The sequence below is a fragment of the Lygodium microphyllum genome, chromosome 4, assembly GCF_053477565.2.
Source record: "Lygodium microphyllum isolate KBCC chromosome 4, Lygodium_microphyllum_v1.1.10, whole genome shotgun sequence".
In the NCBI taxonomy this organism is placed as follows: Eukaryota; Viridiplantae; Streptophyta; class Polypodiopsida; order Schizaeales; family Lygodiaceae; genus Lygodium; species Lygodium microphyllum.
The window spans coordinates 172,603,523-172,616,380 of NC_141138.1; the positions used below are offsets into that span (position 1 = coordinate 172,603,523).

General features: G+C 37.7%; 1 protein-coding gene across 4 annotated transcripts in view; it reads left to right on the plus strand.

Moving 5' to 3' along the window:
• Positions 1-908: 908 nt before the first annotated feature.
• The window catches only part of ATRX (P-loop containing nucleoside triphosphate hydrolases superfamily protein), a 226,923-nt gene continuing 214,973 nt past the window's right edge, over positions 909-12,858 (plus strand). Inside the window, exon 1 of one of the 4 annotated variants that reach the window (XM_087676926.1) lies at positions 909-1,088. In XM_087676926.1, the coding sequence (XP_087533052.1) occupies positions 1,081-1,088 (8 nt within the window). In that variant the 5' untranslated portion in view covers positions 909-1,080. Of the gene's footprint in view, positions 1,089-1,243; positions 1,494-9,860; positions 9,936-12,858 lie in introns of those variants that run through there. The other 3 variants (XM_087676923.1, XM_087676924.1, XM_087676925.1) reach the window with 3 other exon arrangements.

A 12,858-nucleotide genomic window follows, 5' to 3' on the forward strand; every position in this document is an offset into this window, starting at 1 on the left:
GCATGAGCAAGCTACTGATAATTCCAACAATAAAACCAAACCAATAGAAAAGGTATTTGCAAACCTAGCAAGGTGGGCCAAGTTGGCTAGTAGGGTGGGTTAGAGTAGGTCAGAGAAAGTTGGCTCGACCTCCATGTAGGTCGAGATGTTGGCCAGGGAGCACGGATACATGGAGCTTGTCAACATGTAGGAAGCAAGCCGAACATCCACGCAAGTTGAGATGTTGGCTAGGGAGCATGGAGAAGCTTGCCATGGGGCATAGAGAGATGGAGAAGCCCATCGACACACACATGAAGTAAGTGAGATGTAGGAAGTTAGCCCAATGACCATGCAAGTCAAGACATTGGCAAGGGAGCATGGAGAGTTGGAGGAGCATGTTGGCAAGGAGAGGAGTAGCAAGAAGGCTAGGCAATGCAAAGAAGATGAACATAGAGAATATGAAGAGTGCTTAGAAGGAGATAAAGCAAACACCAATGTCAAAAAGCCATAAAAAGTGTATCGAGTTCAACTTGAGTTCATGGGAGTAAGTCACATCATGCTGGCGACAAAAAAATCAAGGAATAATAATTAATTATTGATAATTAAAGCTATTTGAGTTCTTGATTACTTCACTAGTCCCAAGATGCCCACAAATCTATGATCATCCAACCACTTTCAGGTGGCCAAGTTTAAAACTTTGGGTGATAGGGTTTTTAAATGTATGGGGTGGCTTATTTCACAGAGCCATCGATGATCATGGTTACATTCTTGTGCCAAGTGCATTGGGGAACCATAGATCCCAACTCCCTGGGTGGTCTTTAAGGACATGTGGGAGATAGTGTTGAAGAGCCTCTAACTATCATCGTTTCTCCTTCCTTCCCTTACACACATCTCATTCTCGATATTTAATTGAGAGAGAGAGAGAGAGAGAGAGAGTGTGTGTGTGTGTGTGAGTATCATCACAACAATCAAGTTGCAAGCCATGGCGTTAGTGATGGTCTGCCTTCCTCTCTAAAGGAACGAGTCTATTTTTAATAAAACATCCGTGCGTCAGTTCTGCCATTTTACTGTGGAGCTCCGATCGTTGCCTTAAGAAGCACCATGATCAGGTATTTTGGAGAGAGAGAGAGAGAGAGAGAGAGAGAGAGAGAGAGAGAGAGAGTGTGTGTGTGTGTGTGTTGGGGGGGGGGGGGTTAGGTGGGTGGGGAGAGAGAGAGAGAGACTGTCGCGCGTATGAAGTCCATTTCCTATGTCCATTAACGAGCTAATGAACAGTGGCTTCAAAATAATAAAACAAAGTGTGTGCGGAGGCGCGCGCTTGTTCTGATCAGGACTTTCATGAACGTCTACCTTCCTTTCATGCGAGCTGCCTCTTCTTTTCTCAGCCTGTCAGGATGAAATTGGTAGCACGGGGAAGGCTATTGGACGGTTTCACTCCGATCCAACAGTCTTTTTACGTGAAACATGACGTCTTAGCCAGTCAATCAACTGCTTCAATTTAAGCTAGCACTTCTGTGAGTATGCGTAGCTCTTTTACGATAACATCGCAGGATAGCTAGACTTTATACCTGTGTTCAGACAGAACTGGCTATCTTATACTTTTGGCACTGGAGAGGCCAAATTTAATCTTTTTATGCAGCAACACTCTTAGGCCTTGCATGCCAATCTGCTGCAATTCCCTGCGTAGTTTTAAATACCTGATCCCAAAGAAATAATGTATGAGTAGAGCTGTTTTTTCATTGTATTTTGATTCATTTCATCTTTTTATGCAGCAACACTCTTAGGCCTTGCATGCCAATCTGCTGCAAATCCATGTGTAGTTTTAAATACCTGATTCCAAAGAATTAATGTATGATTAGAGCTGTTTTTCCTTTGTATATTGATTCATACCAACATATCAAAATTGACTTGCATTCATTGCCCTATTTTGGTTACTCCTTGTCCGGTTATCTGTACTTTCTCTTCTTGCTGTCGATTAAAAGCATTCTGACAGCATAGTTCTGGTTTCACGCGATTTGTGACTAGAGGGATACTCGTGGCTTTTAAATGCTCTTATCAGTTATTGTTTTAAGAAGTGGAAGTTTTATTGTAAAACTCTTGAAATCTTGCTTGTAGTTCTAACAAAGCTATAGTGGAAGTTTGATTAGGAAGGGGCCTGGGGGTAAAGATGAGATGGTTACTGGTAAAAAATAGTGGAATAACAGGTAAAGTTGTCTTTAAGATCGTAGAAGTTTCAAAGGGACCATACAATGAATGATTGAAAGATAAAAGGGAATTCACATTGGGAAAATCACATAACTATGAGTAGCGAAGACAAGCCACATTGCCAAAAACTTGTCCAAGTGGTGAAAAGTGAGAAATGTAGAAAAATAGGGGAGCATAATGTTTGTGAAAGGCAAGCTCATTGAATGTGGAAAATTCCATTGATTGTACCCTTGCTTGTCAAGATTTGATCATTGATTAGTTAAGCTAGGGTATTTATGATATGATGCGAGTCACTTATCAATATCTAAGTATTGAGAAGTTTGTCCCAAACTTTTTGTGATAAAATTAGATTTAATATCTGGACAAGACCAACTCAAATGGTAGACTTCCAAGAGGATGTGAGCATCCTTTGGTGCAATGCATCATTTTGTCAAGACATGGACTCACATGCAATCTTTCCACTAAACATCCATATAACAGTGCTATTGAATCATGTGGGGTAGAATAGTTCTTAACGGTGGGGGAAGGACCTTCTTGAGTAGTTAATTCTATTTGCGTTGAGGTTTCTAGATGTTCTCTTCAAGCCATTTGTTAGCCAAAATTAGGTATGTCTAAGTTAGGGTATAAATGCTGACGCAATTCAAGAGGGTGTGCCTCTTGGTTAGAGAAGGCCTTGGGTTTCTTCTCCATAAGCTGGACCACCAATGTCAAGGCAAGATCACTTTGGTCTAGTCCCTGTTGGTTTCCCAGGTCTTAGTGGAAGCGGATAGCAAGGGGAGGTCAGAGGACTGCAGCCATGTCAATCCTAGCTCTAGGTTTAGAGCTGCAAACATCTTTCTACAAACCCATTTGTGGTTGATCCTCATGTAAAGTAAGGGTAAATAAGGGACTAGATTTTGTGGGCATGGACACATGTACCATCTATTCCACATGTCATTCATTGGGTGCTTCTTTAGAAACCATCCTTCAAACTTCTATAGGTTTGCTTGCAAGAGTGTTATTCAAGAAAGCGAGTAAGTTCATTCTATGGTAGGACTTTTATTCCTTCGATTGTATCTTTTTTGATCTATGGTCCACCATTGAATGATCCGTAAGACACTAGTCTCTTAAATACAGACCATCATTGCTATTGTGAATACCCACCATGATAAGATCATCGCTCCAAAAGGCCACACAAGTTAAGAAAACGACACTTATGCTTGTATGTATATAAGCAATTGTAAAAATAGAGAGCTCAATCCATGTGACATCAGCAACTTGGTGTTGCAAAGAAGCCTTTGATCATGGATTAAAAAGGTTTCAATTGGCAACCCCTTTTGCATATTGTAGAGATTTGCTCCAAAGAGACACTACAAATGTGGACTAGAGAATCCCACCTTTACGGCATAGACCTTGTCCTTTTGTTGACACTTATCTATGGCTAGAACAAGCAAAGCATAGTTGTCTCCCTAGTAGGGCTAGGCACCCCCTTTGAAGAACCATTTATAAAGAAATGCTGGGGGCAAGCAAAGAAAAAGGCAAAATGTATGATGATTCAAGGAACGTAGTTGGTAGAATGCTCAATGAGAATGAATGGATATGAAGATGTGATGATACAATGTGAGGCCTCAAACCTTTGTGGTTCAAGGATTGGGGATGGGTGGGCTGAGTGTGGTGTTGGAGATGCTATGAACAACTGCTGAGAGTGTGTCGTACATGTGACGAATTCTGAAACATAACAACAGCAGGCCATTGGTGATGATGGTGTAGGCAGCAATGAAGGAGTGGAACATGGTCTTCCAGGCAATAGGATGTTGCAGGAACAAAACACAGGTATGCTCTCTGAGATGCCAGCTTCATGGCCAATAGGTGATGCTTGAGATGATCGTCATAGTAGTTTGGCCTCCAAACAAGTAAAATGCAGGTTGTGGGAGCAAAAAATGCAGTCCACAGTAGTTGTGATTATGTGGCAGCAGCTGGTGCAGATGGCAGATGGTAGATGGCTTGGTGACACCTTCCATGCATTAGCGAAGCAGGCTGAAATCTAGCAACAGCAAGGGCGGACCTCTAGAAGGCTGGGCGACAATGTAGGCAAGTTGGGCAATGGTGCAGCTAGATTAATTGACGCTTCGAATGGCTACTCCAACTAGTGCGGACCTCTAAAAGGCAAACAGGCTGGTAGTTATGATGATGTGGCAGCAGCTGGTACATATGGTAGATGGCTTGGTGACACCTTCCATGCATTAGCGAAGCAGGCTGAAGGCTAGCAACAGCATGGGCGGACCTCTAGAAGGCTGGGCTATAGTGTAGGCAAGTTGGGCTATGCCATATGGTATAGCTAGGTTAACTAACACTTTGAATGGCTATTCCAACTAGTGTGGACCTCTAAAAGGCAAACGGGCTCCTCTGTGATGATGCAGATTGCACCTCTAGGTGGTGTGGGTAGTAGTGTGGAGTGATCAAGGACAGGGTGGGATGCCCACAACATGCTTTTTTATTGAGGATTTCTAGGCATTTGTCCTATTGTTTTTAATTTGTAGTAATTGCTTTTCAATGCTTTTTTGGGCCGTTTTAAGGACAAGCAATCAGGTATTAATGGATGTAAATTTGAGATGAATCATGTCTTAATTTTGGTGGTCGGACATCCCCTTTCTAGCCCTAATTGGATCCAAGATTGAGAAAAAGTTGCTTCTTTGCTATCTTTTCACTGAAAAGGTCCCACCCCAAACAAACCAAGGTATTAGAGTTCAGACCAAGGGTGCCACAATGGGCTGACCAAGGGCCTACCATGATTGCAGAAGCGATGAATATCTTCTTTTGAGTAGCTCAATGTAATGGGTTTGAGTTAAAAAACAAAAAAAAGCATTATATAAACAAGGAGTCTTAAAGATTATTCCCCATAAAGAACCATTGTATGGAAAGGGTGTCAATGTTGAGGTATAGAAAAGCTGCATGATGAGGTAATTATGACGGTAAGCCACCATGAATTGCCATAGTGAGTTTGCAATTGAAAATTGTTGTGAATATGATGGATTCAATTCTACCACTCTTTGATAAGGTGAAAAGGAAGTATACTTGCACAATGCAAGGGTTATCACCTTGGAGGGATGCTTACTCTTGTAAGTTTTCATCCTTGCTAATGGCCCTAGTCCACATAAACTTGATGCCAATGCATGGAAATGCAAGAGGTAATGCAAGGAGCTATGCAAAACAGTATAAAATATAAAATGCAATAGTGCCACTCGATGAGTAGTGCCCTCTATTAGAAGTGGGTGTAGTGATGGGAGTGTGTAAATCTGTTGTAATAGGCTTTGTCAAAAGTAGGGTGAAATGGAATCTATATACTAAGACATTAGATAGTATAAAATGCAATAGTGCCACTCGATGAGTAGTGCCCTCTATTAGAAGTGGGTGTAGTGATGGGAGTGTGTAAATCTGTTGTAATAGGCTTTGTCAAAAGTAGGGTGAAATGGAATCTATATACTAAGACATTAGATAGTACAAAAACAACGTGAGGCAACGGGTGTATGGGTACAGAAACAATGTGAGGCATTGAGTGTATGGGCACTAGCACTGACTCTCTCTCTCTCTCTCTCTCTCTCTCTCTCCAACGGAACCGGCATATAGGAGTATGCACTGAGGTGATTGGAGGAGGAACCCTAGCCTATAAATAGGCAAAATACATGAATAAGTCGGTTAGTATTATAAATGGTGTCGGCCATAATCTGAGGCCAACAAATGAAGGTGCTTAACAAATTAGCAACCAAATTACAATGTGCCCAGCCCACTACGATATGCATAGACTCACACATGAACTGACAATGTAAATGCCTTGAACAACATAGTATACTTAATAATTATAATTTTCATTTATCTTCAAGACTTAATATTTCAAGAAACGGAGAGGATAAATGCTTAACGATGAGCAACTCCTCCTCCTCCCCCTCCCCCCCCCCCCTTCCCCCCCCCCCCCCCCCCCCCCACCTCTTCCTCTCTTTTTAAGGAATTTATTCTTGTTGAATCCAAGTCCTTTAGGGAAGAGCTTAGATACAATCAACTAGAGAGAGATAAGTAGTTTTCACTTTCATAAGATAATAAAAAGATGTACATATACACATGCATCACTAACTATGAGATAAAAACAAAAGATTTCTTTACAAGTTGTGAGTAGAAAGTGAAAAAATGACTCTTTTTTCATCGTTGATTAACAATAGACTGATATGGGTTGGTTCTTATTCTTGAAATGGATGAAAAGCTAAAGGAAGAGGGATTATAATGGATTTATAGGTTTTCTATTATGTAAAACAATAGCAAAAGAAGAGGGAATATGGGGGTATTTGATGATAAAGGAGTGGAGGATGATGATATAGATGGATGGGATCGATGTTAGGCTATCTTCAACTATTGTGCAATAGTCTATGTAGAATGAAAAAAAATACTCTCTTTATAGGCGAATTTGCAAAGGGAGAGTTGGTGCAAAAAGGAAAAGTGGAGTAGTAGTGTTCATTCACATGTCATGAGGTGTGAGAAGTGCAAGGATACTTAGAAGCTCATGTAACAAGTGTCTTGACATGTATCACTTCTCTATGGTCTTTCTTTTTGGGTTGAGTAATGGCAAGAATAGAAACAATCAAATTCAATAAGTATTACTAGAATACAAAACTAACATTTTTAAAATCCTATTATTATATTTTAGGACTAGCATTTTTAGACTAATCTAAGGCTCCTAAAATTTAGGGATTCTCCTAAAATTTAGAGACCCCCTAATGTGGGTGCGAAGTGAAAGCTCTTTATGAGTATATTACAAAAATAATAGTGTTGAAATCTTAATACGAGTTTTTCATGCAAAGATATATGAATTTCAAGCTTTCAGCTAATATATGTGCGAAATAGGAATATGTCATGTTCATGTCATCTTGTTGATTGTAATTGTTTGTTTGGGCGGATCTAGCTTATACCTCAAGATATTAATTCTTTTTATGTATGAGCTTAACCATGATATGCTTGAGTTCCGATCACAGGTGCCCAATTGGTTTATATAGATGGAAGTGTGTATTATCTTTTCTTTAAACCACTTCACGGGTGTACGATAACTTGTGACTACTCATTAGTGGCCAGCTCTAATGCACATTTCTTTATATCTAATAAGCGTAAAGGAAACAAATTTAAAAAACAATCATGCTTAGGCTTTTATTTAGCCATACTTAGGTGAAAAGGAATGATATTTGGGTAATTTTTCATTTACCCACAGTGCATTTGTTACGGATAAAATTTTGAATTTTAGCAAGAATTTTCGTGTCACAAGGCCATTTCTTATGGTTCGATTCTTGTGAGACAAAGTTTGTTCAGGCTCCAAGAGTTCCTCTATTTCTTCGACTTTAGGGGGATTTTCAATATGGGCTACTTGAGATCTAGTCTTGCGTAAGGCCTTAATAAACTCAAGTGGAAAGCATTGTATATTTTTTAATGAATAAGAAGCTCAACTTGATAAAAAACTTTATTTATTGTGTTAGTGATTATGAAGGGTTCAAAATATTTACTAAAGAGCTTTGGAAAAGATGAATGTTGGTTCAAATCTTTTTTTTTTCTTAGTTTTATCAAATTTCAACAAGATATATTAACCAAAATTAAAACCAAATGCATTCTTCATTTATCAGCTTGCTTCTTTTGTCACTCTTAAATAGCTTTGGTAGTGGCTTGAAGGATTGATTGTTGTTTTTAAATTTGAAGCAAACTCATTGATAGTAAAAATCTAATCTTTAGTTCGAATAATTGGGGAAGAAATCACTTTATTTTGTATTACCTCTTTTGGAGCTTTTTCTGTGGATAAGTGTCTGTATTGTTGTAAATAAATTTCAACAATGGAAGATATTTCATCCATTGTGACTTATGTTCACTAATATAGCTTTTACCGTATCCAAAAGAGTAACATTCACCACCTCTCTATGGCCGTTTATTATTTGAGGATGAAAAAAATGAGGATAGCTTTAAAGTAGTTTCTAAGTTTTCAAATAAGACCTGTCAAAATGGAAAATTGTAAATTTAAAATCTTTATTTGAGATAATTTTAGAAGATATACCATGTAACCTGAAAATATGTTGATTAAAAGTCTTGCAGCTTGTGAAGATTTCAATGTTTTATGACATGAAATAAAATGCGATTGCTTATTGAATCTATCAATTATGATTATAATCATATCATGACTTTAAGATGTTCTTGAAATACTTGAGGTAAAATCCATTGTGATAGATTTCCGTGGAGTATTAGGCACTAGAAGAGATCACAATAATCCTTGAGTCTTATTCTTATCATACTTGGATTTTTGATATGCTAAATAAGTCTCAATGAAGCTATGTGTATCTCTTTGTAATATTAGCTAATAAAAGAAACATTTAACTACACTTAAAGTGGATGCCCTTGCTCTATGTCCTACATAAGGAGGTTCATGATTTTTCAAAAGTATTTTTTTTGAACATCAAGAGTGATACAAAGGCGATTATTCGTGAGAAGGTAATCATTTTTGATAGATTAATATAGATAATAATTTTTATGTTGTAAATTTGCTCAAACTACTCTATAATCAAGGTTTTGACTATAAGTATTCTTCATTACTTGAAAATCTTTATGATGAGTCACTGCAATAGTTGCAATGTGAAACACTTAGAAAGTCCATTAGTAACTATATTATGTTCTCCTAGAGTGTATATAGTTGGAAAATGAGATACAAATAAGGAATTTTTTCATCTTGCATATTTTCCTTGCAAACGCTTTTGAGTTTTGAAATACTTTAAGCTTTGATAATAAGTTTTTATAGAGAAATTATTGTCCAAAAAATAATATTTCTATATCTTCAAAGCATGAATCACAAGTAAGAGCTCTTTTTTATAAATGTCATACTTTTTCTTCACATTGTTAGACAACGGCTTTTAAAGGCTATGGTATGGGCTTTTTGATTTAGCATTATATCAATATAATTATCACAAGCATATGCTTTTGCCACTAATGGCTTTACCAAATGTGAAATGATAAAAATAGATCTAAAAGCGAGGGTTGTTTTCAACTTTGGGAAAGTTATACTCTATTTCTTCCTCCATTAAGAGCTCTTCTTCTTTGTAAGGTCATAAAGAGAAGAAGCCATATCTGCAAAATGCTTGATGAAGCAATGATAATAGGGGTATAAGCCAAGAAAAGATCTCATCTCATGTACATCACGAAGATCAGACCATTCTTGAATTATCTTGATCTTTTAAGTATCCATCTAAATCCCTTGCGAAGAGCTGACATGCCTAAGATAATTTATTTTATGCATGAAAAGTTCACTCTATTTACCATTTATTAAGAGTTCATTTTGTCGAAGCAATTGTAGAACAATGTCTAGGTATTGACGGTAATGCTTTTCATTTTTACTAAAAACAAGAATCTCATCAAAGAAAGTGTTGATATATTATTGATGATCTAAAAAAATGTACTTCATCATTTGATTGAATGTGGTTGACGCATATCCAAAAGGAATCAGCAATAATTCATAAAGACCAAATGAAGTTTGAAAAGTAGTTTTCGTATATCTTGTAGTATTATTCTAATTTGGTGATAACTACTCTTTAGATCAATACGGTTGAAAATCTTTGAGCCTCTTAGATGATTCAAAATGTTATTAATTTTGGGAATATGAACTCGATTTTTCATAGCAATTTTGTTGAGGACTCGATAATCAATACACATTCTGAATGTGCCATCTTTCTTTTGAACAAGAAGAACTAGCGAACAAAATGGTAAGCTACTTGGCTTGATTAGCCCATGATTGAGTAGGTATTCGATCTGCTTTTTAATTTCTTCTTGTTGAGGGCGGCTCACATAATTTCGTGCTATATTTGGAGGAGAATTGCTTAGAGTAATCAATATGGTGGTTTTCTAGTCTTTTTGAGAGAAATGATAAGGAAAATCTTCTAAAAAACAATCTTTTTATTTTTCCAAGAGTCTAAGTTGCTCTTGATTTTCAATGTTGATTTTATCTTTCATATCATCGACATAAAGTAATCAACATTGAAGACTGCCCTGAATTGTCCTAGAGACTTGTATATGGCTTACCATAGGTATGATGTCTTTAGATACTTCAGCATGAATCTTGTATTTTTTTACTTTGTTGGTGAGTTTTATCTTTTTCTTTTGAGAGAAGATGATCGAGTCTACTCTATGATTCTAGGGCATACCAAGAATCACATTAGAACCATTGAGATTTGCAATACAAAAGACACCTTCATTGTTGTAGACTTCAATTTGAAATTTGAGCTTGCTAATGTGGGGTATTACAATCTTCATTGTGTCACTCTTATCAGTGTTTAAAGCTTGGCGAATTTCAATCTCTTTAGCCAACTCCAAGGAAATGAAGTTTTCATTCGCTTCAAGGTCTATAGAAATAGTGTTTGTTTACCTTACTACTATTCCCAAGCTTTTAATAGCTTGCACATCTCCAGAGTGTGATTTGTATTTGCAACTACATCATTGATTGTCATTGGTGACTTGGACTTGTTGGTGACAACTTTGCTTTGCTCTTTGTTTGGACATTGCTTTGCTATATGGTCTATCTATCCATAATTAAAACACTTCCCTTCTTTCATGAAGCGTTGCTCTTCTCCTTGAGAAAGTTGAACCTTTGGTAATTTACATGATTTGGGTTTTTTTTTAAAAAGAGCTAATCAATTTGTAATGCATTTTTAGCTCAACATTTGTCTCATTGGAGCGTGAAATTTTGAGATGCTTTAATCTTGCCAGTAACATTTGATTAAGTTATTAATCAAATGTGCAAGGTTGTTTAGCACATGTGATGATCCCAAAGATGCAATGGGTGTCTAAGGCAAAAGTTGTGATAAGTTATGCCAATTGGATTTTGGTGTCAGTTGGTGTCAATTTTGACCTTAGGATAGTTGTTTGGTCAATAAATGTCAATGGTGACACTAGAGACTAGCATTAATTAATTAATTAATTAATGACAATCTAATAGAGGTTGGGGACCACTCTAGGTTGCAAATGGCCTAGTCAATTTAATTATGGATGGGCACATTTAATTTTGGATAGGGTCAGAAGGGTTAAAATTAATTTTCAGAATTATTTGATTTTGAAAATTTTTAGAAGGTTGCCACTTGGCAAAAATGCCCATGCAAAGTGGGAAAACGTTTTCGGGGGTTGGGTGTCAGCCATTCAGTTAGTTTTCAGCCCTGAGAGAGGGAGAAGGTGCTACTGGTTGACTTGTTCTCAGGCATTAGAGGCAGTAGACAGCAGCCTGGAGGTCATGAATAGTAGGGGATAGCAATTCTGGCACCAGGAGCTGTGGTGATAGCGTTGCAAGTTGAATTTGGATTTTTCTTGCGTGAAATTTTGAATTTTCTCTCTTTGGCATTCTCTTACCTATTCCAGCCCATTCTTAGGAGATCTCAGCATTTGCCAGCCATTTGGAGCAGAACTTAGCCATATTTGGTGGATAATAGAATTTTTGCAGAAATCAGGGTTTAGCAGCCACCTTGGGATCTGTGCCAGCAGGAGAAGACATTGTACATTGAAATCAGCACTTGCAATTTATTGAATTGTCAAGGATTTCAAGTATGCAACCATCCATCGTAAATTTGGGGTAGCATTTGGCGAGTTGGAGTACAATTAGAGCAAGTCTTAGGTGAAAATCAAGGGGCAAATTGCCCAATTTGTTTGCTGATTGTTGGACTAGCAAGGGGCTTTTGGATTGGCCAAGGAGATCGGGGAATCTCAGTATGTAATCAATCCATTGGTAATTGAAGTTAAAGAAATAACGAAAGGGGTGCCATTTTTGGGGCCAATAGGGTGTCCAATATCCAAGATTATTATGGTAAATTGTGCATTTCAATTTATGTTTTTTTTTGCTAATTGTTGTAACTCAGTGCTTGATCAGGGAACTACCACCCTTTCCAAGAAGGAATACTGGTTTCATGGTTCCATTTTTGGGATACCACTCAATCCCTTGATTTAGTGGGCTTGAGGTACTTGATTGCAAGCTAAAGCTTTGCGCTAGTGTTGATTTTTGCTCCGAGTTGAGAAATTGTAGCAATATGTCTTCATATAGTGAGATGAAATCAAGTAGTGATGATGCCTCTTAGTATGAACACTCGCATCGAGAAGGAGATGCAATGCTTGATCTTGGACAAGGCTCAGACCATGGACAACAAGCTGAAAATGTTGCTGTTGGGCAAGATGCAGGGCCTTCAAGGCATAATGAGGCTGATGATCAGCAAGTGAAGAGGAATTTGATGACTAGTTCAAGAATTAGATGAGGGCAATAACAAATCTCTTTGCTGAATTGGCAAAGGATCCTCAGTTTAACCGATGTTTGAATGCTTTGAAGAAGGACAACAAGGTTAAGAAGAAGAAGTCTTCCACACCTTTGGGACAACAAGGTGCACCTAAGTGTTAAAGGTGATGCAGTAACGAAAGCATAAACATGTGCTGAAATAAGTTGCTGAGCACAAGACAAAAGAGAGAGGAAAGAAGGAACATTGAAGAACACAATACAGATGAGAACTCAGATGTATGCTCGGAAAATGGAATCCATATATCCAATGTGAGACAGTCGTATACAATAGTGAGTGCTGCTAACACCCTCTCTTAGATCATGGGTGATGTGATACAATACAATGGTACAATGAGAATGAATCATAAACCATACATCAT